The sequence below is a fragment of the Haemorhous mexicanus genome, chromosome 23 (assembly GCF_027477595.1).
Source record: "Haemorhous mexicanus isolate bHaeMex1 chromosome 23, bHaeMex1.pri, whole genome shotgun sequence".
NCBI lineage: Eukaryota > Metazoa > Chordata > Aves > Passeriformes > Fringillidae > Haemorhous > Haemorhous mexicanus.
In genome coordinates, this window is record NC_082363.1 from 2,505,103 (window position 1) to 2,532,940 (window position 27,838).

Below are 27,838 nucleotides of genomic sequence, written 5' to 3' on the forward strand. Positions count from 1 at the left end.
CATAAATCAGCCACAAACCTGGGTTTGTGGTTACTGAAAGGAAAAATTCTTCTTAAAGGCAGGAGGGAGTTGAACCACTTGCCTTTGACAAGGTAAATGTGTGCAAAAGAGCAGGATCACCAGCAGTGCTGGAGCTCTTGTTTGGGATAACAGCAACAGAGGAAGATGTTGTCAGAAGACAACGACCTCACCCTGAGGAGTGACCTCCTCCCAGTGGTGCTTGGGAGAGGGCTCCAAGGAGCAGGGTGTCACTGGGCTCCCCTCAACTTACAAAGACCCCTGTTCACATCCCCTGCCACGCACAGAAATAGCCCAGCAGATTATTCAAACTGCACGGGGCACAAGCCCCATAAATGCTGTAATTCACAGAATCATTTATCTTGGAAAAGATCTCCAAGATCACCAAGTCCAACCACTTGTAGCGCAACCACACCAGCTGATCACTCCTGAGGAGTCACCAGTGGAACAGGGAGCCTTCAGGACGTTTCTGTGTGTCAGACACCTTCCTAACACAGACACTGATCCCTCCCTATGTCCCCTCTCTGCTCCCACCCCGAGCCCTGACTGACAGGGCCCTCCAGGTCTAGCTCAGCAAGGCCTGACAGCATCCCTGCCTTCACACACCACCTCTGGTGTTACACAGTTCTGCTGCCCAGGCTCTGACCATGCTGCCAACGTGGAGAGAAGAGACTTCCCTCCAGCTGAAAGACCAGACAATGATGTCACAAAAACTGACTGGGCACAGCTGCACGTGCCAGAGCTCAGCACACCCCTCCTGCCCGCAGACAGCTCTGTAATCAGAGCCAGTGTGCCCTGAAATCCCAAACCTTTGAGCTCATTACCCCCAGAATAGGGGCAAAGCCATGGAGAGGTGACCTGCAGCCACCCCATCTCCTGCACAGAGGCAGCTCTGGTCTGAAGGACCCTCCAGACACGCCAGGCTGTAACACACGGGGACGGAGACGCAGAGGCCGGCACTTCCTCGGGCACGGGTCCATGCAAATGTTCCTTTTCAGCAAACACCCACCCACCCCTGAGGGAGGTGACTCCCTTGGAAAACTGAGGCATGCACGGAGCACCAGTGTGTCACCTGTCACCTCCTCACATCTGGCTGCCTTTCAGTCCAGACCTTTCAAGCATCAACACAATGATGACTTTCTTTGAGACTGTATGTTTTTAATATCTGTGAATAAACTCAGTTCGAACTGTGTGATTAGGTTTTCAATCAGTGAACAGAAGCATCCTTTGAAGATGTAATAACATAATAAATGGATCTAACTTTTAAGAGAAATGGTCTAGGGGTCTGGGGTTTTTGGCTCCAGATTTATACAGCAAGTTCAAGAGGTGCCTGAGCTCAGACCTGGCATCCTGTAAATAATGATGGTTCTGGAGCATGGGACAAGTACCAGGTGTTCCTGCATTAATCTGAATGACCTCTCTTCCAGAAGAAGACACAGGGAAGGAAAGCAGGAAGACAAAGGTACAAGACTCCTGCAGAGGAGCCAAAGACTCACAGCAGCATAGACTGGCCTGGTGCTTCCACTCAGGCTACAAGTCATGGAAATACTTTAGAAACCATCCAAGGAATTAAGGAAGTGCTTCTCCCTCTATAAGAGGCTTTGCATGCAGACAGTGAAATTGATCTTCGATGGTGGGAGGGGTTGTGCCTTCCAGGAACAAGAATGGAGGTGATTTCAGTTTCCATCACCCCTCAGGAAGGACAAAGCCAACGCAGCCTGTGCAGGGACAGACCCGTCTGCTCCAGCCCCACATCTCCGAGTTTGCATCTCCTCACCTAACCCTGCCTACACCAAAGAGCCTTCCCAGCTGCATCCTGTCCTGTGCAATTCCACCCCGCTGCCGTCCGACACAACACTGGTTAGTGGCAGAGACAGTCATAAAACACGGTCAAGCAAAAAGAGGGAAACAATGACAAAAGCCAAAGAAGCAAAACAAAAGAGTCTCAACGTGCCGGAAGCGGTTAGCGCTGAGCTGCTCGACGTTATTTGGGGCAAGGAAGAGGCAGTGGATTGATGGTTGATGGCATGGCCTGTGCAGAGGTGGGATGGCTGGGGACAGGCAGCGCACACGCAGGGGTGGCCATGCGTCACGAGGGGAATGTCTGGCATTGCTGGGCTCAGAACCCTCTGATCCTACAACTGCCGGCGTCGAGGACAGGCTGGTTAAACCACGTCACCTTCCAGCCCTCCTCCAGAACAAGGCAAGGAGAGCTCTGCTCTGCAAAGGCGCAAATGTAAGATGTATGTTACGTGCTGAATGCTCCAAATGAACGGGGTAAGCGGGACTTACCTTTTCTCCCCCTCTCCACAGGTCTGCAAAGTGCAGACCCTCGCGGATCCCGCTCGGGCCAACGTCCCAGCATGCCCTCAGCTGGTGATGTCCCACCCACCACTGAAGACTGCCTAGAGGGGTACAACGCAAGTCTTGTTTCGTTTTTTTTTAACAAGGTTGCACCTTTTTGTAAAGTTTTCTGCCAGTCGTTCTTTATCAACAGTGGGTGTTGGGAAAAAAGGCAACTCTACAAAAAGGTGCAAAGTCTGGGGGGAGAGGGGGGGATTTGGCTTACCCCTATCGGCAGGTTCCTCAATGGTGGGTGAGGCGAGACCAAGAGAGGGCATGATGGGGGCCCGCACCGAGCCAGGGAGGGCAATCCAGGGGTGCTCTGCACTTTGCAGGCCTGCGGAGAGACAAAGAGCGACAGCCGCGTTACCCGGGCGCCGCAGGGCTCGGGACGCTCCGCACTGACGGGAGAGGAGGCGCCGCAGCGCAGCCGGTGCGGCCCAAACGCGGCAAACACCGGCGACCTCGCCAGGTTCTGCGGATCAGGTGGTGCTCCAGGAGAAACTGTGGCACCAAGGCAACTCCAGGACACAGGCGTGCACCCTGGAACTGAGGCACCGGCCACGAGGCTGCTCCCAAACCAGAACTATTACACTGACCCAAAATCGCTGGGTTTGACTCCTGGAAACGTGCACACTTGGAAGTTGGGGTGATTCGGGGAACTCTTCTGGAACCAGCAGATTTGAAAGCTCCACGATGGCTGTGTCATTAGACACACCCAGATGGACACAGCAGAAGCAGCTCAACAGCTGAAAATCAGAGATTATCCCTAATGGTGGCAGCATCCTCCTCCAGTGGCACTGATGGGGTAGCATGTGCTGGGGGCACCTGTGCCCCAGGAAAAGACACGGCAGAGGCATGAGTGAAGAACTCACAGGGGGATTTCAGAGGGTGGGCAAAGCCAGACACAGGGAGAAGAAGGGAAAATGAAAGAAAAGCAGCAGAAAAGTGGAAAAACAAGGAATGAAGTGACCAAAGCAACACGTGGAAGCACATAGAAAGCGGGAACACACAGGTGCTGGCTGTATTTTCTTTGTTAGTAAAATCTCTTTGCTCTGTGGGTGTGTTTTGCAGCACAGCCCCCAGGCTGACACGCTGACGCCGGGTCTGTTGTACGACGAACGCGCGACCGCACACGCGACTGCCGGGTCCTGGTGTGGAAACGCTTCCACCTCTCACACAGGGAAACAGGAAGGAGACAAACCCTTCCTAAACAACAGCTACCCATGAGAAACATCCACAACCGCTCCCAATTCCCCCACATTTTGTCAGCCAAGCAAACATCACCCCGGCATTCATCCTGACAAAACCAGAACTACCGGCGCATTGGAAGAGGCCCAAAAGCCTGAGGAGGGACTTGATCAGTGTTAGGGCCAGTTTTTAAATGAGCAAGTTGGGGTAAACTCACACTTCCAGACACGTTTCTTCCCCCGGGGGCTTGCCTCCCAAAATCAGCAAAGGCTGGTGTGAAGTCAGGGCCTCGTGGCAGGATCCGGGGGTCCAGAGTCCTCAGCGGCAGTTTGGGCTGACTGACCTGTGCCGTGAGCAGAGCACACAGACAGGGCTGCTCAGCTCATGCAATCTACAGACAGCATCTGCTAAAGCATGACAGTCATTTTTAACAGCCAAATTAAAGCTTTTAACAAACTGCTCAAGTTTTAGGCATCCACACTTGTGCTAAAACACATTTAAAACGCATTTAATTTAAAACTTATCTTCAGGAGACTATTGAGGAAACAGGTGGAGCTCAGAAACATTTCAAGGATTATAGAAGATAAAATCATAGTAACACGGGCCTGCCTTGGTTCAGGAGCATGAAACTGCCACCTTCCCTCAAAGCAATGGCTTTTGTGCCAACATGAGAGATGGGCAACTGAGCCCAGGAAGCTCAAACACAGAACAGTGAGAAACAATCACGAGAAAGTAGAAGGTAGATGAAATAATTTTGGCAATAAAGCTGCATTTTACAATTTGCCTGGGTATGAAACTCAGAGCGGAAACGTTTCTGCACACCCACATCCCTGAGTCTCAAGAGTGAGGCTGACGTGGCTCCATCAAAGCCAAGGAACTCTCCAGCTCTCAGTGAGAACAGAGCGAGGCCTCAGTGTCAGCACTCAGAAATCCCAAGTGTTTCACTAAGCCCAGACCTCCAGCAGAGACAATCAGCTCTGAGATGAGGCTGGAGAGAAATCCCAAAACTGCCCGAGAATGGAGTTCTTAAAGATCATTTATTAGATCAGCTTATAAATAGTGAAGAAACTGCTTCAGATCAAAAAACCAGTTTGCCCAAAAGCTTCTCTCTGCTTTTTAATTGATCTAATAGATCAATTAATTGATCTAATAGAAGCCATTGCCTCTCCATCCAGCCTTGCTTGGATCCTCAGCTCTTCATGGCTGGGTAATTTTAAATTTTAATAATGTCCTGGTATAACTTAATCTAGATAAAGACTATCAAAAACGCTTCAGTTTTTAATCATCTGTGCACATTCATCAGGCACCAGCACCTCTATTTGTAGAATTTTGTGATGAGACCAACTATTCCCACTTCCCACTAAAACCTGACACAGAAATGGTTCAGGAATGAGGCACTATGGATCTTTATTTATATCAAAACCCTGCACATACCTGTTTTATGGGCTCTCCTCTCACCTTGTCGAGCACCACGTCGCTGATGGGAGGCAGCCCCTCGGGCTTCTGGATGCAGGCAGGCATGAACTGGATATCCAGCAGGAACTCCCGGTCGTATTGCTTCTTCCCCTCGGGGTCCAGGGGCTTCCACTGCTCTATAGGGAGAGAAATCCCTGAGAGTCACAGCAAACAAACCCCCTGCTCACCCAGATGTGCTTCTGGTAAATCCAAAGGGATGAGGCTGCTGCACCAGCCTGGGACATTTCAATTTAATTTGATTTTCATTTTGAAGGGAGAGAGGAGGGCAACACACATAACATTAAAGGGATGTGAACAACAGGGAGGGTAGAGCCAGGTCCAACCACACCCAGATCTGGGCACTAATTCCAGTTCTAACCCATGTATGTAAGTTTGACTTCTGCTCTCCTGTGGGATATGGCAGAATGGGGACAATTCCCTGTTTCTGTGTGAAAATGCAGAAGTTAAAGGGGTTTGTCTGGTGTAGAAGGAAGTCATAAACATTAAGCCAAGGAGAGCAGAGCATGGAACAAAAACACCCTCTGAAAATGTGAAACCATGGAACTGTGAACAACCCAGGCTGGACATAACAAGGAGAAACAAGAGAAGCCACACCACAGGCCATGATCTGGGAATTACAACTTTCCACCTATTTTACATGGGGCTTTTTGGGTGTGGAGGACCCTGCCTGGTGCAAATCACGGCATAAACCTACAGCCACTTTAGCACAAGGAAAGTCAGCCTCTGGTGGCCTGGAGATGGGATTTTCAGCACTGGCCACACAGTTTGTTTGAAATTAGGGAAGAAAACATGTTTCATCTGAAGAAAAACATCTGTATGAGATGCTGCCTTTGGATCTCCCTCATGCCAGACTGCATTACTCAGCATTCATCAGCCTTTCAGGTATTTATTATTCCTTTATTTCACTCCCTGACCCCTGGCTTTGGATCTCTGGGATCTCACCATCTGCACCCCTGCAGAGGCCACGAGCAGGGACTTACTCCAACAATGGGTTTTAATAACTGGGAATGAAAACTCACAGAAGTGATTGCAAAATTTAGATCTTTATGCAGTTTTATTTCTGCAGAGCTTCAGGATACAGGGGGGCAGAATGGCTGGATCCTGGCTGGAATTCCTGGCCTGCCCACTGTATCTGTCATTTACCATGGAAAAGCTCCAACACAACAACAAGCAGTTTAGGTGTAGTTTCCCTCTCCTGGAAAGCTCTCAGTGAGCTGTTTAATGTGAAGAGCAGCTGGGCAGCATCACAGGAAGGATCCCCCATGCAGGAAGAGACAGGGATCAAACACACAATTCCTCCAAAGGCAGAAATTCCCCTTTCTCAGAAGAGCAGAGCTGAAATTGAGGACTGTTGCACAAGTCTGATGTATGTTGCTTTTCCAGGGATCCATCCAACCCTGCCAGCTGAGTGAAAGGACACCTGGACACAACTGGGATTGTTCTGACTGCATCAGCTGATGAATTATGGATTAACTTCAGGAAGTGGCTAGTGAACTGCTCAGGTACCCTGAGTGATGAGCTATCAAGAGGGCTCTGTGTTTTCCCCTCACAATATGACTGTGCTGAATTAATAAAACCAAAGCAATTGAGGTCTTTGTTAGAACAAAGTGGTGCACAAATAACCACTGCAGTGGAGTCCCTTAATGGTGGTGCTCCTCGTTCACCAGGTTCTCCAGGGCCTTCCTTATTATTATTATACTCTTTAATTTCTGGGATTCTAAGAAAATAACTACTTTATTTGGAGGGAGTTTCACTTGAATAAGAAATTGCTTAAAAATTGGGAGCAACGGAGAAGTTGGCCTCAAGTTCTCTCTAAATGAGGTAGATTAATTGAGGTTCAGGTCTATAAATTACAAAATCTTCATAAATAACAAAAAGGTTAGGTCTTCATAAATAACAAAAATGCTCTATAGATATCCTATACCCTAATCAATGGGACTGAGCTGGGCAGTGCCTGGATCAAAAACCACAAACTGTTTCTTTTCTTTACTTTTATAGAAATCCAAAGATCCATGCAATTGTTTAGCCAGGAAATTAAATCTTTATGAACACACACATTTGTATTTAGGACCCAATGAGCACTTTCATTTCTTATTTAACCACCTCTTATTTCAGAAGTATATTGGTTTATGTGGAATTTCTTGGATGGTTTCCAGCTGTCAATCACACCGGAATCAACTCTCTGTCATTTCCACAGTGCTGTAGCCAGCATCCAAATGCACAAAAATGTCAAGGAATTAGTGATTTTCTCTTCTCTTGACCATGACCAGCAAGACAAAAAACCATTTTCCCCTTTTGCCCCCTGGAAGATCTCTCGGGGCCAGCTGGGTTGCAGATCTCGGCAGAGCTGACATGGTGCACGCTGAATCCCCTTCCAGCCCCAGTGGGAACACCCACAGGGATGGCACTCAGGCTGGCAGCAGCCCTCACAGGGGGAGGCAGAGAAGCAGATGGAGCAGGACCTACCTGGTTTGTACTGGTACACGGGCCCCTCCCCGGAGCTCTCCGTGCAGCCGGAGGCGCCGTCGGTGCCCTCGCCCTCCGAGACGCTCTCGGCGCCGTTCCGCACCGGCTCTGCCTCCTGCTCCCCGTTCTCCTCCACGCCTTTCACTGCTTTGAGCTCTGAGGGTTCCCTCTCTGCCTGAAGCCCATGGCTCATTTTCTCCTGGTCGGATTCAAGTACTTTGTCCCCTGAAGGTTCCTCCTCCTCCTTCGGCTGGAGCACGGACAGAGCAGAGGTTTTGTTAGAAACACCCTGACAAATTCAGTGCACGTGAAACGGCTCTTCATGGATTCACACGGCATTTTTGGGTGCAGCAGGAATACAAATGCATCTTACACAGGGATATGGAACACCACACTGAGCCACCGGGTGCTTTATCAGCTCATTCCCATGGATAACCCACTGATAATTAATGGTGCAACTGGAGAGATTCGGCATTGCCCGTGAAATCCCCACGGGATTGGATGGAGGGAACTGATAAGCCATGAGCAATCCCAGCCTGGAAACAAAACTCTGCTTTTCCTCTTCTACCACCCATGAGAAAGGGGTGGTAAAGGGCACGTGGTGCTTGCTTTGGGGGATTCTTCCTTTAAATGCCTGCTGCCAACTGGAGCAGATGCCACTAAGGAAGGCAGTGTGAGATCCAGCCACAATGCCAGCATCTCAGTTTCAGGGAAAAGCATTAATAGTATCCCTGGCTGTTAATTTTAGAGCTCTCCAAGGACACAGCCTGATTGTGCATTCAGACGAGGAGGCGTTGGAAATGCTTCTCCTGGGAGACATCCCAGCCCCTCTTAGCACTGAACAAAGGAGTAACTTCACTGAGGATGCTCTGGAGGAGGCTCCTGATCCTCTGCCTCCCTACCTGACTGCACCACACCCTAAAATGCCTCTTGCAGATTTTTCAAGGGAATTCTCTGAAGATCTCCTCAGTGGAACAGCTGGGTGGTGCAGGAGACACGACTCCTCCAGGGGAGGATGGAGCTGCTGGTGCAGCCCCTTTGCTCTCCTGCTCTGCACCACATCTGACCAGCCTCAGCTTTTATCCACACACTGGGCAGTTTGAACTTCCATATTTTTTCTCTCTTGCTCCTTTTCTGATTGATTCTAACCCCATACTGACCCAGGATATTAAGCACAGCCCCCTGCTGCAATATCTCTACCAGAAGAACAGCAAGGGAGGTTTTCTCTACTCATCTAATCACTCTTGAGGTGGTTTTGCTGGGAAACTTCAGCATTTTCCTTTATCAGCTTCTCCATCAGTTGGTCATCAGGAAAACCATTCCTTTGCCATGATATCCCTGTGCAGAATACTCTGCCAAATGTCAGGATGGTGGCCTGGGGCCATAATAGGGCAGTGCTGAAGCATCCAAACCCACTTTTCCCTCACCCTTCACTGAAAGGGGTTCCTCAGTGCTGGGAGGCTGGTGGAAGTTTAGTGGAACCTTCTAGGGGAAGGTGTCCCTTGCCATGGCAGGGGTTGGAATGAGATGAGTCTTTAAGGGCCCTTCCAACCCAAACCAGTCTGTGATTCTATGACTGTATTAGTCATTAAATTAGGCAAACCCAAAGAATACTGAAGAGCCTTAAAAGGGAGCAGCCTGACACCTGTCATCTAAAGGATGCTGAGGAATAGCAGAATTCCTCCCCAAAACTGCCCTGGATCCTGTGAGACAATGAGGAAGCAATGTTTCTAAAGTACAATTTCCAGAGAGGAACAGCATCTTTAAATTTGGGTAAAGCAGGACTTAGGCTCCCTCTCACCTCTGTTTCTGCCTCTGTCACCTCCTCAGTGGCTTGGGTCCGCTCTTTTGGTTTCTTCCAGGTCTTTGGTGCAGTTACAGCGGTTTGGGCTGCAATGGAAACGTGCATCTGTTACAGCCCTGACTGACACAGGGCTGATGGGGCTGGGGGTGATGAGCTTCCCTTCCAGGGGCTGCTCTGAGGCACAGGACAACAAAGCAGCTCAGCCTTGTGGAGGATTCAGCTTGATTACACCACTTTTGCTTTCAGTGCAGCAATAACAATCATTAGAATGACACAAAAACACAGGAATTGGGAATTGTTCTACAAGTTGTTCATTCAAGCTCCAAATGGCACTTGGGGTAGCAAGGAGGTCACTGCCAACAGGACAAGGATCACGCAGGGAAAAAATCCTTCAGGAAGTCAGGTTTTTGGAAAGACCAGGTGCTGGCTGGAAGAGAAGGTTGTTCTCAACATATTTTTCTCAAGAATTATCATCATTATAATATTAACCATAAGCAAGCCCAAATTTCCAGTATCTCATCCAAAAGGAAACTCCTTCAATCCTGCAGCACTGCTCGGAGCTGGATTTATATTTTGATTTAAAAGCAGGTTGTAACTCCAGCATTAATGATCTCCCTGGCCAACTGAGTCAAAGGAAACACCACAGAGTATTCCCAAGATCAGCACTGATTTACTCCAATCGTGTTTTCCCACTAAAGGGTAGAAGAAACCACACAATATATTAAGAGGAGACAAACTCATTAATCCAATCTGCTCCTGATTTGTGGCAAATGCTCCCAGCTTAAATTCGGATCCCAGGCACACATGCCTAGTTAACAGAGTGTAAATGGGATTGATTTTGTGACTGAAGATTACTGCAAACAGATTTCCAGCTCTGGCTTTTGGTTTCCAGCAGACATTGTGGAAAAAACCAGTGTGCACTTCCTTTATCACAATAAAACAGAATTTTGAAAGGTTCTTCACTATAAATAAGAAGAGTTAGTAACAGCCAGTTCTGTTCCTAAGGCCATGGAGCAAATGGGATTTGTTGCATTCCCCCTGTCCCAAAGAATACACAGGAGTTTCTGTGGCTTCTCCAGAGTGTTTCCCTGTTTGGAGGGTGACTCTGGACCTGCAGATTCCCAGGGGAATCACCACATCCAGGCCCCACCCAAAGAGCAACAGGAGCTACTGGCGCTGATGGAAGACTTTTACCTTCAGGCTGAACACCCCAAAAGAAGTCAATTAAAAAAGGCAAGTCTTATTTAAGTATTCAAACATCATCTCCTTGTTCACAGAACCAACAGCTGGAAAAATCACCCAGCTCTCCCAAGCTCCAGGTCCTGCCCATCCCATCCACTGTGTTTCCCTATGGAGAGGCTTTAAGGGCAGGGCAGAGCCCCAGCACAAATCCTGAATTTCCTGGGGCTCAAAGGAGGGGAGAGGAAGGGCCAAGCAGGCCCAGACTGCAACACAGCTTTGTCTCCCCCAGCAGGGATCAGCCTTTAGTGCTGCTCCAGGCTGCTCCCTTGGCAAGAACAGCCCAATTATTCCCAGTATCCGGGGGCAAAACCAAGCCTGGGGATGATCCATGCACATGGTAATTTCTGGAATTCAGCAAAGCACAGATCTAAGACAGGCTTCCCCAGTTCCCTCTATCAAAAAATCTGCTAAAAATTCAGTGAAAGCTGAGCCCTTTGCAAAGGGCCGTTCCCAGCCCTGTTTGGTGATGTCACCAGCACACTCCCAGGGGTTTCTCCAAGAAGGGATTAGGCCTGCAAAGCAACAACCTCAATTTTGCCACAGCCAGGTAATTTAACTGATCAATCCCAAAGTTTTTAATCTGATGGAATTCCACTGCCCTCAAACTCAAACCATGGAAACCATCTATGGTGTAAAATAACATTTCATTTTTAACTGCACAGAAATAAACTCAGGGTCATGGATTTGGGGCTGGCAAAGGTCCGGGGTGTTTCCTTCCTCAGCTGTCAGGATGTGAACATTACTGCTGCTCAAGTATACATTTTTTCCACCTTTTTTTGGCAAAAGTGAGCTCTGTAGAGGCTGCAATCCTGCCAAGTCTCCTGAATGAGTCTTGCCTTAAATCCCATGACTTCCATCAGCCCGGGGGCTCCAACCCTTGCCATGTGTGGAGCTGCCTGGGGTGGATCTCCAGAGATCTCTGGAGACATTGCTCAGTCTTTGCCCCTCTTAAAATAGTAGACACCAGATTTTTTTTTTTCTGTCAAGTTCACATTTCTGCTGCAGGACCTCAAAGGAGAATTTGCACTGATGTGAGTTTGGGTGCCAACCTTCCCAAACCCCAAATCCAACAGGACAAAGGTGTTATTCCTCTGAAGATGGAGCTTCACCTGTGAGGCTATAGGGAAATACAAAGTAATGTGTCCAGTTTGGCTCTTGGAAAGGGACCACTCCAGACACTTCTGGTCTTCTCTTCCATTTTCCTGCCCCCAAGTTGAGCAACTTCATGTCCTCTCCAATAGTTTAAAAGCTGCCCAAATGCAGCTTAACTTTTGCCACTATTCATACTTCCAGACCTTGTTTTCAGCTCATTTCATTCCTTTGAAGAAGGGACACCAGAAACCCAACCAACACTCTGAGCTCTTACCACAGCTTTCAAAGCCAAGGGAGATAACAGGAGTGACAACACAGATTTACTTTAGGACTGGAAAGAAGAGCAAACCTTTAATTCCAGACTACCCTGGACACCACTCCCAGCGCTACCCCCACCCCTGCAGGGATGTGCTCAGCAGGCCCAACGCTCCCTCAGCCATTTCTCCAGCTGTGTCACATTCCCAGTGGAACATCTTCCCACAGGATTCACCCACCCGCGAGCTCACGCCCATCCGGCGGGGCACGAGGCCTCTCCCCTCTGATGTGGTGCCAACTGTGAAGCCTAAATTAATACCAGCTCTTACATTTTTATTTTATTATCCAACATGCCATGAAAGACCAAAGCAAAGATTCACCATCACCTTCCAGCTCATGGAAAAGAAAATATATTCCAGTGGTTATGGCAGCAAATCAAGAAAAAGGCGACACCTGATTTATGTTTCTGCCTCTCCAGGTTTCGGTGCTGGAGAAATTCCTCCAAGGTATTTCCAGTTACAGCCCAAGTTGCTCGTTACAGACTCCTCAGCTCAGAAACTCCAGGACTTGCCACAGCTGGGCTACTTAATACAGAAATATCTCTCATAAACGAGCTCTGCAAGAAACAGCCCTTTGAATTCCATGGGTATTCAGTTCTTTCAGCTTCTTGTGTCCCAAGGAGCTCTGTCTGGGACACACATCAGTCTCTTGTTTTCCTCTTTGCTTCTTTTAATAGCCATGATAGAATAGTGACATCAAAGGCCTCAGGTCTCTGGTAGCACCTTCTGCAGAAATTCCACTCCACCAACAACACTTCTCCTGTTTTGTTGCCTGGAAAGTGCTGGGCCCTCACTGTAGCTATGGAAATCCCAGAACTCAATAAAAAGCAACAGTTGTTGACGACTTCATCCAGGGTGATGTTTCTAGTACAGAATGGAGCTCCCAGGTCCTTTCTTGATAAGCTATTTTTCTCCTTGTAGAGCAGATGAGTAGGACTTCATTACTGTAAAAAGCATGTGCTCTTGCCCCTTGCAGATAACAGCTCTGCCTGTCTAAAAACTTCAGGCAAAAATTCCTGAGCAGGCAGGAACACAACCTGTGCCCTGAGAACGGGGGAACGTGTTCCCTTTGGATGATCAGACCCTGGTCAGTCAGCAGCAAGGAACCAGCCCTGGGTACAACACCCTGCACTGCTCAGTGGTTCAGTGCTCTGAAACCCACCAAATCTTCCCCATTTCACAAGGATGAACAACCAGTGATGCTGACGAGCAGGGAATGATGATCCAGTCACTCACAGACACAGAGAATGAACCATCAAAGCTGCCAGCTTCGCTGTGAGGGTGCTCAGAGCAGGCAGAATTCTGTGTAAAATACAACAAGGGTGCTCCAGCAGAATCCCCTGACCTTGGAAATCTGGTAGAGACCTAATGCCAGTGGAAAAGGAGGAATGGAGGTTCCCCTGGATCCCCACAGGATTAACTCAGCTCCAGCCTCTTACTTCAAACACTGACAAAAGTCCTTTCGTGGAGCTGTAAAAAAAGAACTGCTGCAGCATAAAGATGTTTAAGGGTCTGAATGTATTTTCTTTCTTGCCACAGAACTCGACAGAGCAAAAAATCCAAGTCTGGTTTCCCTGACTGTTGGACAGAAGTTGTGTCCTGTAAAACTCTGCAGGAACAGGCAAATCCCTTTGCTCATCCCCAAAAAGCTGCCACCTCCAGTGCAAAATATGGGATCCACCCAGGAGCCTCAGGCAGCTCCAGCAGCTCAGGGAGGAGGGGATGAAGGTCTCATTCCCAAAATCAGGCAGGCCAGGTCATAGCTACAAAAAGGAGAGGCAGGAGGAGCTGCTGCATGGAATGAGATTATCCCGAGAGGTCCCAGCACTGTCCCAGCCAGCCCAGCTCGGCTCCCTTTAAAGGGAAAGCAGGGGCATGATTGTGGCCAAGATGCTCTGTAATAAAAACACCATTCTGCTGAAAACCCCAAAGAAATATTGCTCAAAGTCAAGCTCACAGCTACCAGCACGTGCTTGAGAAGTTTCCCTTATCCCAGGTTTAATCCTAACTCCAGAGATCATAAGAAAATCTCTCAGCCTTTAGTCCAAGAAAAACACAACAATATAACCCTTCCTCCTTGCTCCTGAGGGTCAGCATCTGGATTTTCCAATGTATATGGCAGACATGCTGTTCCTTGTTCCTGAATTAGCAGGCAGCCTCAGATGATGTTATTTCAATCTCTCTTCCTCTCTCCAAGAAAGAACTGGAAAATTATTGCTGAAAAGAAGGCTGGCAAAGAAATGCAATAGTTCGGGATCATTAAATCAGGGGTAGAGCACAAAGAACCACTTGGAGAGCTTTGTGCTTTCTTTGAAGCCCTGAGCTTTTAATAGAAATCTGAGTTTCAAGTCATCTTTTACATGACTTGAGAACTTCTTGTTTCCGTGTTGCCAAAGCCAATGGCTTGGCTAATGTGTGCTCTGGAGGATAATGACATTACAGCATTAAAATTAATCTTCTGCATAATTAAAAGCCCAAACACTGTAAGTTAATTTTTTTTTAATTTAAACTACAGGCCATTACAAAGCCAGCAATAACACTGCAAGCTGGAACGTGCCTGTGCAAAACCTTATTTACAGAGTCCCATTTCTCCTCTCCTTTTCAAGGAAATTAATTTGGGTTATGAATTAGCTCGGATTGAAAGAACAACAAGTGCTACAGCAGTGAAATGACCCGAGTGAAATAAAAATAGAAGCAGATTAACAGGAAAAAATCCTCATGGCTGGTGTAGTAAAGGGATCTTTCTTCTCATCTGTAGATATCAGATTTTAAAATCAGCATACTGAGCATCACACAAACATGGAACAGGGCCAACCTCAGCCTTTCAGTGCATTTAAGAGCAGAGCCTGAGATTTCTGAGCCCATCTCCCATATATCAAAGAAAAAAATCAAAAAAACCCTAAATGAAATGTTACTTTAAAAAAATGAAACCAACATGATCCAAATCACAACCAACTGTTTGTCCTCTTTGTCCAAGCTTCACCAAGTTTCAAGGAATTGAAACAACTGCAGAACAGGATGTAGAAAATGTGACACATGAAATGCTTTAACACTGCTTGGTGTGAAGAACAGCCCCCATTACACCCCTCCAGCAGCAAATACAAGAAATTGATCATTTAACTTCTTTTCCACAATGTGATCTCCAGGAAGTCCTGCAAAAAAAGCCATTTTCCACAGGAAACACAGAGTGTTAAAACCACAGTGTCAAACCAGAGATGTGGCAGGGCTGAAACCAAAGGCAGGCAACAACACTGAAGAAACAAGCTGGATTTTTAAAAGGCCATAGCAGAAATTGCGATTTTAGGGAATTTTAAACTGCAAACTGCAGAATTTAAATTTAAAATTGTAAATTGTACATTTTGCTTACATGTGACTTTTGCAAACGAAAACCAGAAGCACCACTAATGAAGGGTGGGCAGGAAGAGGTGTGTGACCGTGGTGTGTGACCCTGGTGGGTGACCCTGGTGTGACTCTGTGTCACTTGTGTGGGTGAGTGTGAATGGTCCTTTTCATTTTCCCACATCTGGGAACACCATGACACATTTTTTCAGCTGGAAAAGACCCCACTCCAGCAGTTCTGGAAATGGCTGGTTCAGGGGCTTCATCCCAAGAGCTTCAGGGTCCCAAATCCAGAGCCACAGGCCCTTGGACCGACTGCTCATCTCGGGGGCAAGAGCAGCTGTGGCTGCCCCATCCCTGGCAGTGCCCAAGGCCAGGCTGGACACTGGGGCTTGGAGCAGCCTGGGACAGTGAAAGGTGCTCCTGCCCATGGCAGGGGGTGGCACTGGATGGGATTTAAGGCCCCTCCAATCCAAACCATCCTGGGATTCCATGAAGAGCAGCGTGCTCTGCACTCCCCCTCCACCAGCCCTGTGCTGCCATGAAAGCATGGGCCCACCCCAGCCTGGGACACAGGTGCAAGTCAGTGACCAATTACGAATAACCAGGAGGGATTTCTATCCCTGCCAATGAAGACCAGCATTTCACAATCACAGCAGCCACACAACACCACCAGGCTTTTTCTTTCGCAGATGGAAACAGAAATATCTATTGGAAGAAGAAAAAGGCCCTTTCCTTCATCCTGCAGTTCCCAACATGAACCCACAGAGGCCAACGCTTACCTGGGACAGGACTCTTGCTTGAGTTCACACTCAGAGCCTCCTGGCTCTCCTCCAGTTGCCCATCTGCTTCTGTCTCTTCCTTTTCAGTATCTTTTACCTCTTCACTAAGAGTAGTTCTTGTGCTCTCCTCTCCTTCTAAATCTCCCTGGACAACAGGGAGGGCACTCGGAGACGGGAGAGGAGGTGGAGAAGGAGTTGTAGTGGTGACAGCAGCGACGGGAAGCGGAGGGGACGGGGGCGGCGGGGTGGGTGGCGGGGTGGGAGGAGGAGAGGGAGCAGCGAGAGGAGCACTGGGAGGTGATGGAGCGCTCTCCACCTCCGCTGGGGGGGCCTCGCTGGGCTCCACCTCCACAGTCAACTCTGCAGTTTCCGCCTGGGCCGCCTCTGCCCCGGGCTCGGCCGCGGCCCCGGCGCTGCCCGTGTCGCTGGTGACAGCGGGCCCGGCCGGCACCGCCACCGCGTCACCGGGGGATGCTACTGCACTGCTGGGCTCCGAGCACGCCTCGGCACCGGGCTCTTCCGCAGGAGGAGGGGCCGCTGGCTCCGGGCAGGCTGTGGCACTGGGGGTGGGCATCGCCTCCTCTCTGGGGAAGGCCAGTTCACATTTGTCCTCCGGCTCAGCCGCGGGCGGGGCTCTGCTGGACGCGGGGACAGCAGCGGCAGCCGCGGGGACAGCGGCCACCGGAGCGGCCGGGGCCGGCGACGGAGCACGAGGGACTTCTGCTGGGGTTTCCACTGAGGGGGGGGCCTCGGTCGTCTGCCCAGCTTGATCTTTCTTCTCCCCAGCAGGTTCTGGTCTGAGCACTGGAGAAGGTGGTTTTAATACTGGATCTGGTTTTGGCTTCTCTTCTGGGAAAGGAGAAAAAAACCCATTATCAACAGCAAGGCACCTCCATGTTCCTGCCTGGTGCCTTGGCTCCCTTGGTTCCTGTTCCTGCATTCTGCCAAGGAGCTCTGAAGAAGACACCAGAGGCCCCTGCACCTCACTGCGAATCTAAACCTGCCATCCTGAGAAGAGAAGGATCTGGAGAGACTCATTGCAGCCTTCCAGAGCCTAAAGGGGGCTTATAAAGCAAGAAAGGCAACTTTTTACATGGACAAAAACTTGCAGGACAATGGGGAATGGGTTAAACTGAAAGAGGAGAGATTTAGATTGGATGTTTGGAAGAAATGTATCAACACAACCCCCCAAATCTTGCGCAGAAACAAGTCCCTGCACTTAACCCGTAATTAGCAGCAGACCTGGTGATCCTGTCCCTGCCTTGACCATCACACAGCTCCCAAAGCTCTGCTGCAGCTCTGCTGCTTCCCACTCCTTTGCTACAAAAGTATGAGCCATTATTGTTTAGGATCTTGCAGGAACACTGGACTCCTTCAGGACATGGTTACACCAACAAAAATCATTCTGGAGAAGCCAGAGGCACAAACCTGCTCTTCAGATTAGGAAATCAAAGGCCACAACCAACTGCAAATCCTCAAACTTCAGGTAGAAAGGAACAGGTTTGGCTCTGCTGGATTTCCATTTGGGACTTATTCAACAGCTCAGTGGAAGGGAAAGGGTTTTTGAAGGAGAAGCAAGGGGCTTTTGAAGGAGAACCCATGTGAAACCCTGGAGCTTCAAATCCCACCTTTAGGAAGAGCTGGAGCAAAAGTGAGCTCTGCTTGCAGCTGTCAGCAGCCCCAGCAGCATTACAGAGGCCCACGGCCAAAGCAGTAGTTCATCAACCTAATGAGGCACCCAGGGACATGGCTTTGGAGGAGGATGACAAGTGAGGAAAGAGATGGGAAAGAGTATCCCAACAGCTGATTTTGATTCTGGAGGCTCCGTGGAAGAAGAAGGATGCAGGAAGTGGTTTGGAAAGAGAAAACACATCACCTCTGATTTCTGGAACATCCTTTGCAGGAACTCCTGGAGCATTCCTGACATTTACAGCTCACTATAAACAACTGCCTGGATATTCTCTCCCCAAGTCAAAGGAGAATGCTCAAAAAAACCCCCAACCAAATGCATTTGAAATGTTAAGAAAATAATTCTGAGAGATAAAACCAGCACAAATCCACAGCTGCATTTGAAACCAGAGGTTTAACTCCCTTCCTTCAAACCACACCTTGTCTGGTCAATGCTGTCATCATGGATACAGGTTGTGTGTGCAAAATCCCAGAGAAAAGTGATTTGAGGAGGGATTTCAGAGAATGAGGAGCAGATTTGGCTAATGAGAAGCAAATCTGAACTTGAACCCCCATCCCAGAGAACAAGTCTCCAAGTCCTGGCAGAGGAGGACTCATCCCTGCCAACTGTTACAGAGACTCACGTGAACAATTCACAGTTGGGGAGGGAAAACAAAAATCAGTGCAATTCATCCCAACTGGATCAAATCCCTCTTCCTAAATATGCTGAGATAATTCCTCATGTTATATTTAGAAAGTATTTACAGGAAGTGCTGGCTGTTCCAGGGGAAACATCAAGAGATATTTTTTAAATTTCCTGATGAATAGAATTTTTGCAAAATTATTTCTTAAAGATTCTTTCACACACCCAGTGGGACAGACCCCACTGCTTGCTTCATGGAAGAGCCATGAAGCTGGGCTGCTGGCTGGCCCCAGTGGCACAGACTGGCCAGGGCAGTGCACGAGGAAGAGTTTACTGGATACAGGAATTTTTTCCTGCTCTGTGGTGTTTATCTGACAATAACTGCTGGGCCCACTGCCATTTTTCCATCTTTTGTCCTGATGCAAACACTCACGAGGTGGCACCAGGACTGACTCAGTGTCAGCAGAGGGGATTTGGAGCTTTCCAAACTCTGGGGTCTGACATTCATCTGTTTTCCACAAACCATGTAGTACATTCTCCATGTCTGATACATTGCAAGATTTGGAAAGAGGTTTAAAAAGAGGATAATACTACTCCAAACATCCCCCTGAACCTCTGCAAGTGGAAAAAATGTGAGCAGCTCTGATTCCATGCAGTTCTATCCCACTGCACCTCCTGCACCAGCCTGGCCTGCAGCCACTGGTCTGACCTGGATTCTCCAGCAGTGTCCTCACCTCTGTCAGCCTGGCTGGTATGGACACACCAGGGGCATCTCCAGGAACCAGAACTTGCACCTAAATAATGTGATTCTTCAAGGTATTGTAGTAGCAATTCCTATACCTGGTCCACTGGAAGTGTCCCTGCCATGGCAGTGGGGGTCAGAATGGAAGGACCTTTAAGGTCCCTCCCACCCAAACCATTCTGGATTTCTATGAAATGCCAAAGGTTTGTCTTTAAAAAAAACCCAACCACAGATATAAATAATGCAATCCCAAATCCAGCCTCGGGAATGAGCTCCAGACCAAGCCAACAGGGACTGCAGGTCCTGGTCTGCCAGCAGAGCACACAGCTCTGATCCTGACCCCGAGCCCAGCACACCAGCCAGATGCTGCTCACTGTTAGAAGCAGCTGCACAAGCAGCACTGGGTGTGACAGAATCACAATGAAACCCTGATTCCAAACTTCAACAGCTGCCAACACAGGAGGGCACAGGAGAGGAAGGGCACGGGGAGATCTGATCTGCAGGATGGACAGGGCAAAGGGGACTTTGGAAAAACAACAACACTGGTTTGAATGAGCACTTCAGCCATGCAGCCCTCTCTGTCACTGCTTTTGGTTTGGAAGCAAAAATCCCCCAATATCAAAGTGAAAAATCATTTTGATACCGTGGCATGTATTTCGGAACAGATGTGCCCCCCAAAAGTCATTAGTTCAGTTTAAATATTATTAACAGGCTCTGTTAATTACTGACACCAACCCCTACACTGCTCTGCCCCCCCAGCCATGGCTGGGTGCTATTCCAGGGCTTTCCCTGCAGTTCTTACATAAATGTGCTCTTTAGCAATTTTTGGACTGGAACAAATGTTTGACTCTTTCTGGGATGGAACAGAGATAAACACAGGGAAGCTCATCAGTGTTAAACCCCAGTCAAGCCCTGCTTTATGTTTAAACCAGCACTGTCAGAGCTGTGTAACTAAGCAAAGACACTTCCAGTTTACTCACAGCTGCCTACAAAGGGATTAAGTTAAAGAGAGAGAGAAGAGGGATAAGACCCGTTTGTCCTGGCAATCCACATTTTCATACACAGAGATGAAATACTGTGATGGAAAGTGCTGGATTTTCAGAGATCAGAGTTCAAGGAGCTCCTGGTCATATGATTTAGTTGTAGGTGGTCCTGTGAGAAGCAGGGTGTTGGACTTGGTGATCCTTACAGGACCCTTCTGGCTGGAGATGTTCTGTGACTCCATGGCTTTACAGCTCAGCCCCAGCTCTGTCCTAAGGGCAGATACACTTCAGCTGTCACTGGTGCCACCAGGTGACCACGTGGTGTGCTCAGAGGATGTCCCTAGCAGCAAGAGGGACTAGGGAATGTTGGCAGAGGGGACAAAGACAGGGAAGAGCAGCTGTGCCAGAGCTGGGCAGCACCAAACAGGCAGGGGAGCTCAGGCAGCACAGCCTCAGCAGAGCCAGAGGACATCAGACCCACCCATGCCTTGTTCAGGTGACACTGGGGACATCGAAGGTTTGCACCAACATCTAGACAGAGCCACAGCCTGCCTTTAAGTGGGAGATGGGATCAGCCCAGCCCCAAAAGGTCCTTTTTCAGTCTTTTACAACCAATTTCTAGACACTGCAGCACTTTAGAGGCACAGAACTGGAAGAGGGAGACCCTGATGTCTATGCTGTGGCTCTAAGAACAACCCCAGGGACACAATTGTTGGCTTCCCAGCAGGGACTGTGCTGGGATCGAGGGCATCTGCAGCACCAGAGATGTTGGTTTGTCCCCTCTTCTAGGGCTGTGCTCCTCTGGGGCTTGGTTTTCCTCCAGCAAACCTCTCCCAGGGAATATACAACAGGACAAGAGGAAATGGCCTCAGGTTGTGCCAGGGGTGGTTCAGGTTGGATTTCAGGAAAATTCCTTCAAGGAAAGGGTGGCCAGGCACTGACCTGGGCAGTGGTGGAGTCACTATCCCTAAAAGTGTTAAAAAAAATATGTGGATGTGACACCTGGGGACATGGTTAGTACTGAACATGGCAGTGCTGGGTTGGACTCCAAGATCTGGGAGGGCTTTTCCAACTTTGGTGATTCTGTGACTCTGAAATAAAAATCCCAGCACTTCATGATACTCTGGATACTCTGAAATAAAAATCCCAGCACTCCATGATGTCCCTGCACGTGCTGCTCCAGGCAGAGCCTGGGAGGCTGTGATGCCATGGGTGACACTGGGAAGCAGACAGTGGTGGCAGCTCTGTGCCCCAGCAGCCATCCTGCTGCCACACATCAGGAGCTGCAGCTTCCAATGGCTGCAAATTCCAGTGTGGGAACAGCCTGGGCCTCCTCTGTCACCTCCTGGGACAATAATCTGAACAGCTTAAAAAATCTCCCTTCCAATGTATATTATGGGATATCCTGAGCTGGCAGGGACCCATCAGGATCATCGAGTCCAGCTCTTGGCCCTGTGCAGGGACCCCAAGGATCCCATCCTGTGCCTGAGAGCCTTGTCCAAGGAAATGGAATTTTAAGAAACTCTTTCCATCTGTGCCATTTTTACCAAAGTCAGCAAAATCTGCTATGGGCTTTATGAGACACTTGGCACACTAATGGGTTTTTCCCTAGTTAATGTGGCCCATTCCTACAGGACTGGACACACAAGCAGCTCTGGGGAAGCCATATGATCCTCTGGATCCATGCCACAGCTGTGGCTAATTATCCAAGTGATCCAAAGCCTCTCTGGCTGAAGCGTTTCCCTGACAACACGCTGGGTTCTGGAGGATGGCACTTGGGTGAGAGGAATTTCTTCCTTCTGTGTGCTCTGAAACAACATTTAGGACACAGAAGATTGAAGACAATTATTTTTAACCAGTTCCACATTAGCAAATTCCAATTAATTGCCTTAGCAACACACTTAAAATGTTCCACTGGAGGAAGAGAAGTTCCTCCCCTCCTATTTCTGCTGCCTGCTGGTCTCCCTGCCAAAAATATTCCAACTAAAACAAGAAAGGAGGGGAAAAAATAAATGATTCAAAATTCTGAGGGAGGAAATCTCCATGAACTGACCTTGTTTGGAGGCGGGGGCCGCGGTGCTGCCGGAGGGGTGGGAGCTCTCCAGGGCTCCCAACGCCGTGGGAACGGGCTCGGGGACCTGGCTGGGCACCTGCTGGGGGGGAGGGACAACACCATGAGCCTGGGGACATAAAACAGGCAGCAAAGGCAAGGGGCAGGTGAGACAGGGGGGATGGAGAGGAGAAACCAAAGGTGGGGAGAACAAAGAGAGAAAATAGAGAAAAGGTACACAGGTCAATTGGATAAATCCAAAAAGTTCATGGGAAAGGGAGGGAAAGGGAGCAGGAAAAGGGGAGGGAGATGCTCCCTGTTAAGAACAGCAAGGAATGGACAGCACAGCACTGGTATCAATGTGCTTTGCCCTCCCAACACCTCTCCAGGAGCTCCTCCATGCAGGACACACACCAAGGCTCCTGGATCTCACTGTGACTTCAGTTCACCTTTGGGACTTGACTCCTTTCTTCACTGATCCATTACTCCAACCCCCTTAGAGATTTAGATCTATTGATTTACTCCTCTGTGTACTTAGCAGCAGCTGATGTGTGCAGGACAGGATGAACGGCAGACAGATGTGTCTGCACACATAGCACTCCTTATCCCAGGAGGAAAATCATCCCAGACTGGGAGTGCTTGGATGAAAAACATCCCCCAGCACCTCCTACAAGCGGCCTGGGGGTGGGACCTGCAGGGCAAGAGGAGAATAAAACCAGCTGGGCAGCAGTCTGAGGGAGAGCAGGAGGAGCAGATTCCCAAAGAATGTGGACTGGGATTGTCTGTGTGGAAGAACAAATCCAAAAGGCCTGCAAAGACTGAAGGAAGGCTGAAGGAGCCCCAGCCTGTGGCAGACACACATACCTTTGTATTTAGTCTCAGAATTTAAGGAAGACCAAGTTAGTACCCCAGACTCAAAGGTGAGACAGCTGCTGGAGTGACCACAGACAGGCCAAGGCAGTTGGTCACAAAATCCCCTTAAATACACACTGGGGACCAGGCACAGAAGAAAATGGGGCTAAATTTTAATTTCCTAATCCCAAGAAGAAAGCCAGGCAGCTCCCTGCAGCTGTCTGCTCTCACCCAGTTCCATATCCATGAACTTCTCTGAACAGCTACAGGAAAAAGACTTTTTAATCACTCCTGATTGCAGGCAGGCTCTCAGAAATCCATGCAAAACTTATTTCCCTATAAAAGGAAATACTCTGGCAATCTGCTTCTCTTCCTGGGACTCTTTTTTCCTCCCATCTCCAGCTTTTTGCCTATTGCATCTGAACAGTGCAGGATAAAGAGGGAATTCTCTCCAAGATACTATTTTTCACCATTTCAGGAAGACCAGGAAAAAGCACATCTGGAAAAGTAAGAATGAAGATTTAAGTGGGGGTGAAGGGTTGAAGTTTTCTTTGGGATTGCTCCTCTTTCAGGAATGAGCCTGACAGATTGACTGGAGAATGAATGAAGAACTGCAGCCCAGCCTCCAGCCAAAGGGAAGAAGCCAAAGAAAACCCAGCTTTACAAATGAGAGAGTTTCAAGAACATTTTCCCCTCGCCCTCAGTGATCAGGACTTTCCTTTTGTAAGAAAATTTATGGATAAAATCAGTGTGGAGAAAGGAAACTGTGATAAGAACCAACCTAAGCAGAGCAGTGAAGAAAAAACCTGTGAGGCCAGAAACTTCTTGGGTCAGGAAATATATTTCCTTAAGAAATGTGGAAAAGATTTATTTTGTAGGAATGATATTCCAAATGAATAAATGGTCCTTATGCACTGAGCCTTGCAGCTGCAAAATGGAGCATTCAGAGAGTTTTTATGCAAAAAATCCCACTGAAAATTGCTCCCCTGATGTATGATGCTCCAAGGGTTGCTCTGGGTTATTCTACCCCACCATGGCCTGGACACTGAGCAAACACAACTCTGACAAACTCACTGAGACTTGGAAGGGTTTGGCCAGGAAAATAAGAACAGTCACTCTTTAAAAAGGGATCTTCTGTGAAAGCCAACGCTGAGGCAATACCATCATCAGATTCTGGCCCTGGGTCTTCTTTCCCTTCCCAGCAAAAATCATAGTGAAAATAGTGTCTGGCTAGAAATGGATAAATCATATCTCCATGTACCTGCAGCTTCTCTTGCAGAAGCTTTAAAGCACTTTACTTGCTCAAAGGCAATTAAAATACACTGCAGAGGCACTGGGAAACTCTGCCTAAAGTTTCCCAGAGGCACTGGGAAACTCTGCCTAAAGTTTCCCAGCTGCTGAGTAAAAGGTACAGCCCTTCCTGTACCTTTTACTCAGCAGCACTGACCTTTTGGTCAGTGCTGCTGAGTAAAAGGTACAGGAAGGGCTCAAACCACACAGCTCATCCTGGCAGCAATGCTCATCTTCTGCACAATTCCAGTAACTGTCTGATGTTAAGCACAGTTCCAACAATTTTTTGATGTTCAGCACTTAATCTACTGAGAGAAGAGGGTGCTTTGGGCTTGTGTTAGCTAAGTTTTGGTTTATTTGGGTCTGTTAATAGAGTAATTCAAATCTAAAGAAAAAATGAAAATTTGGAAACTATTATTATTATAAAAGGGTTTCTTTTTCAAATGCAGAATTTGGGACAGGGAGTGGTCTCCAGCACTTCCCGAGGACATTTCTTCCTCTGTGTTTGTGCCATTTAAATAATGAGATAGCAGATTCAGAGAAAGCAGTTTTATTAGAATTTGCTATAATTCTAAAAATCTCATTGGACTGGGAGTCACTTTGATGCTGCCTTGTCAAGCCCTGAGGCTGCACATTCACATTTTGAGTGCTCAAGCAGTGAAATCTCCACGAGCACCCTGGTGAGCAGGGTTTGGTCCAGGGGTGAGCAGAGTTTGGGGTGAGCAGGGTTTGGGGTGAGCAGGGTTTGATCCAGGGGGTGAGCAGGGTTTGGGGTGAGCAGGGTTTGATCCAGGGGGTGAGCAGGGTTGGGGGTGAGCAGGGTTTGATCCAGAGAGTGAGCAGAGTTTGGGGTGAGCAGAGTTTGATCCAGGGGGTGAGCAGGGTTTGGGGTGAGCAGAGTTTGATCCAGGGGGTGAGCAGGGTTTGGGGTGAGCAGGGTTTGATCCAGGGGGTGAGCAGGGTTTGGGGTGAGCAGAGTTTGATCCACGGGGGTGGAACAAACAACAGCAGCTCTGTTCCCCTGCACTGTCCCAGGAGCTGCCCCAAGTCAGGAGCATCTCAAAAGTTATGGCTGAATACTGAGAATTTACTGACTGGAGCCTGTTCAAAACAGTCCCACCCCCACTAGTGCAATTCCTGAGCACAGTTATTAAGGCACTATTTAATTTCACCCAAGATATTAAACGTGCTCCCAAGACTTGATTTAGAGAAGCTGTTGGGACAATAATGTTGGATTTCCTGGCTTAAGTGGGCTTAAATTTTCAGTTATGTTACACTAATGAACTTATTCTGGTGAGCCCAATTTCAGAGCTCTTCTGTGATTACCAAAAGTGGTTCTAAGCACCTAATCAAAGGAAGGCTGGATATTAAACAATGGAATATTTGCATACCTTGGAGGAGATGATTGGACATCACTGCTGTGCTCTGCATCTAAATTACAGCTGCTCACAATTCAGGCCTAGTAACCTCCTCTTGAAACACATTTATTTCCTTCTGTTCGACTTAATTGTAGTGCCTTAAAATAGATTTCAGAATGTAAGTGAGTAAGATCAGGTAAGTGCCTGGATTCACTGCACTGTGCAGGAATACCACAGGAAATCCTGGCTGCTTCCAGCTCTTCCCACTTTCAATGGAAAAGGTTGGGTAGCAAGAAGAAATAGGGAGATGATCTCACCAAGATTCCCATATTTGGCATCTCTACTGCCTTCTCTGATGGAAAGAAGCTTACCTGGTGCCTTGCTGCTGCTCCTGGATGGGGACCAGAGGAGAAAACAGTGACCAAGCACAAGGTGGTGCCTTCAGAGACACAAGGATTGGGCTCAGCTGGGAAAGCTGAAACCCTGCTGGTCCCAGGGAGGGATCTCCAGGCCAGGCTCTCAGTTGACCTCAGTGATCCAGTTACACCTCCCTGGAATCCCCAGCTCCCACTCCAGCACAAGCAGTGCTCCCAGACAGGGCTGTGCTCCTGCACAGGACTTTCAGCAGAAAATCTACTCCCACACAGAGAGGAAAGGAAGGTTTGAGCTCAGGAAAAGCTGTTTCACCTTAAAAGCTGCCAAAAGCTTGAACAGGGAAGAAGGTGGAAGAAGAAGAAATCACATCCAGCACCAGCTCTGCTCCACAGCCCAGCCTTCATCTGGAGAATCTTCCTGACCTCTAACCAGGGAGTTAAAGGGGTCAGACTCAAAGGGGTATGACAAGAAGGGATTTAAGACCTACAGAAAATTATTTGGAGTATTTCTATTTTTCTCTCACCAGAAAAATGCATTGTTAAGTTTGAACACCCAGAGAACAAATGTGTGATAACTTATTACAGTTCTGTGAGAAAATTCCTGAGCTCCAGATCTTCTGGTGACTCTAACACAGCTGCACAAAGGCAGAAAGAATAATGATGCAACTGAAGGGCTGCAATCAATCACCTGTTTGACATGGACTTTCCTCAGATGCACAAGATTTAACAGAGACACCTCCTTTCCCACAGATATTTTGGCTCTTCCTTTAACACTGAAAAGCTCTGAAAATCTACTGCTGATAGAAAACCAGGGAGGGGAAAGCACAGCAGCACTGGGGCTCCACATCAACAAGCTATGGACTGCTAAGAATGATCAAACTTGGGAAAACATCATGGCTGAAGAATATTGATCCTTTGGGATCATCCAGGTCTCTGGGATGGTCAGAGGTGTGGCTGGAGGTGTGAGGGAGAGGCCCAGCAAGGCAGAGGTCCCAGGGGAGGAGCACAGCCCTTCCTTACCTGAGGTGGAGTCGGGGTGGAGGTGGGTCTGACGATGGGGGGGGTGGGGTTCCTGCTGCCCCCTCCAGACATGATTTCTTCTGTTATGTCTTTGCCTCCCTGGTTTGGATCCCGGATTCGGATCTACAGGATTGAAAGAATTGCAATAACAACAAAGGAAGAATTCCCACAAGTGTTCCTGTTACTGCTGTCCTGGTGGAGAGCAGCGTGGGCAGCACAAGCTCCCAGCACACCCAGCAGGAGATGCTCTGGGATGAGCTGGTGCTCAGCAGCAAGACTGGGATGTGGATTGTTTCCAGGGCTTGGAATGCATGGCATGTCATCCCTTCATCAACACCTAATTTAATCAAAACCTAATTGAATCATCAACCACACCAGTTCAGTCTAAATATGTGCACCCTGTAATGCAAAACACAGGCTCTGCTGCTGGAACGTGAGTTTCCTGCAACTGAGAAAAAGTGGGAGACAGGTTAGGTACAGGCCAAGCTTGCCCAGTAGTGGAAAGGGCAAGAATGGAGAAAGGGCTGTCTTCTACCCTGACAGGAAACTCCCTGACCTTGCCAGCCCACTTCTGGGGAAGGGGGAAAGCAAATCAGCCCCAAGTTCCACCAAAACAGAGGGAGTCAAACAAAAATACTGAGTGGAGGAAAGGGAAACTGAAAGAACAAACTCAAGTCCTTAGAACTCTGCAACATGTAGGAAAAAAGTGGGATTTCTGAGTCTCTTCACAGCACAAAATGGCAAGAAAAAATATTTTCCAAAATAAACCACTCCAGAACACTCCCTGAATC

General features: G+C 48.4%; 1 protein-coding gene across 11 annotated transcripts in view; it reads right to left on the reverse strand.

Annotated features, from left to right (window-relative positions):
* The window catches only part of EIF4G3 (eukaryotic translation initiation factor 4 gamma 3), a 143,107-nt gene that overhangs the window by 27,089 nt on the left and 88,180 nt on the right, over window positions 1–27,838 (reverse strand). For 8 of the 11 annotated variants that reach the window (XR_009489280.1, XM_059866791.1, XM_059866798.1 and 5 more), the window contains 8 exons: window positions 27,048–27,170; window positions 22,157–22,256; window positions 16,068–16,916; window positions 9,296–9,384; window positions 7,495–7,744; window positions 4,987–5,144; window positions 3,770–3,895; window positions 2,588–2,698 (listed from right to left, as the gene is read on the reverse strand). Coding sequence is in view for 10 of the 11 variants with exons in the window: in XM_059866791.1 (XP_059722774.1) it covers window positions 2,588–2,698; window positions 3,770–3,895; window positions 4,987–5,144; window positions 7,495–7,744; window positions 9,296–9,384; window positions 16,068–16,916; window positions 22,157–22,256; window positions 27,048–27,170 (1,806 nt within the window). In the remaining variant the exon portion in view is untranslated. The remainder of the gene's footprint in view (window positions 1–2,587; window positions 2,699–3,769; window positions 3,896–4,986; window positions 5,145–7,494; window positions 7,745–9,295; window positions 9,385–16,067; window positions 16,917–22,156; window positions 22,257–27,047; window positions 27,171–27,838) is intronic. The other 3 variants (XM_059866800.1, XM_059866792.1, XM_059866795.1) reach the window with 2 other exon arrangements.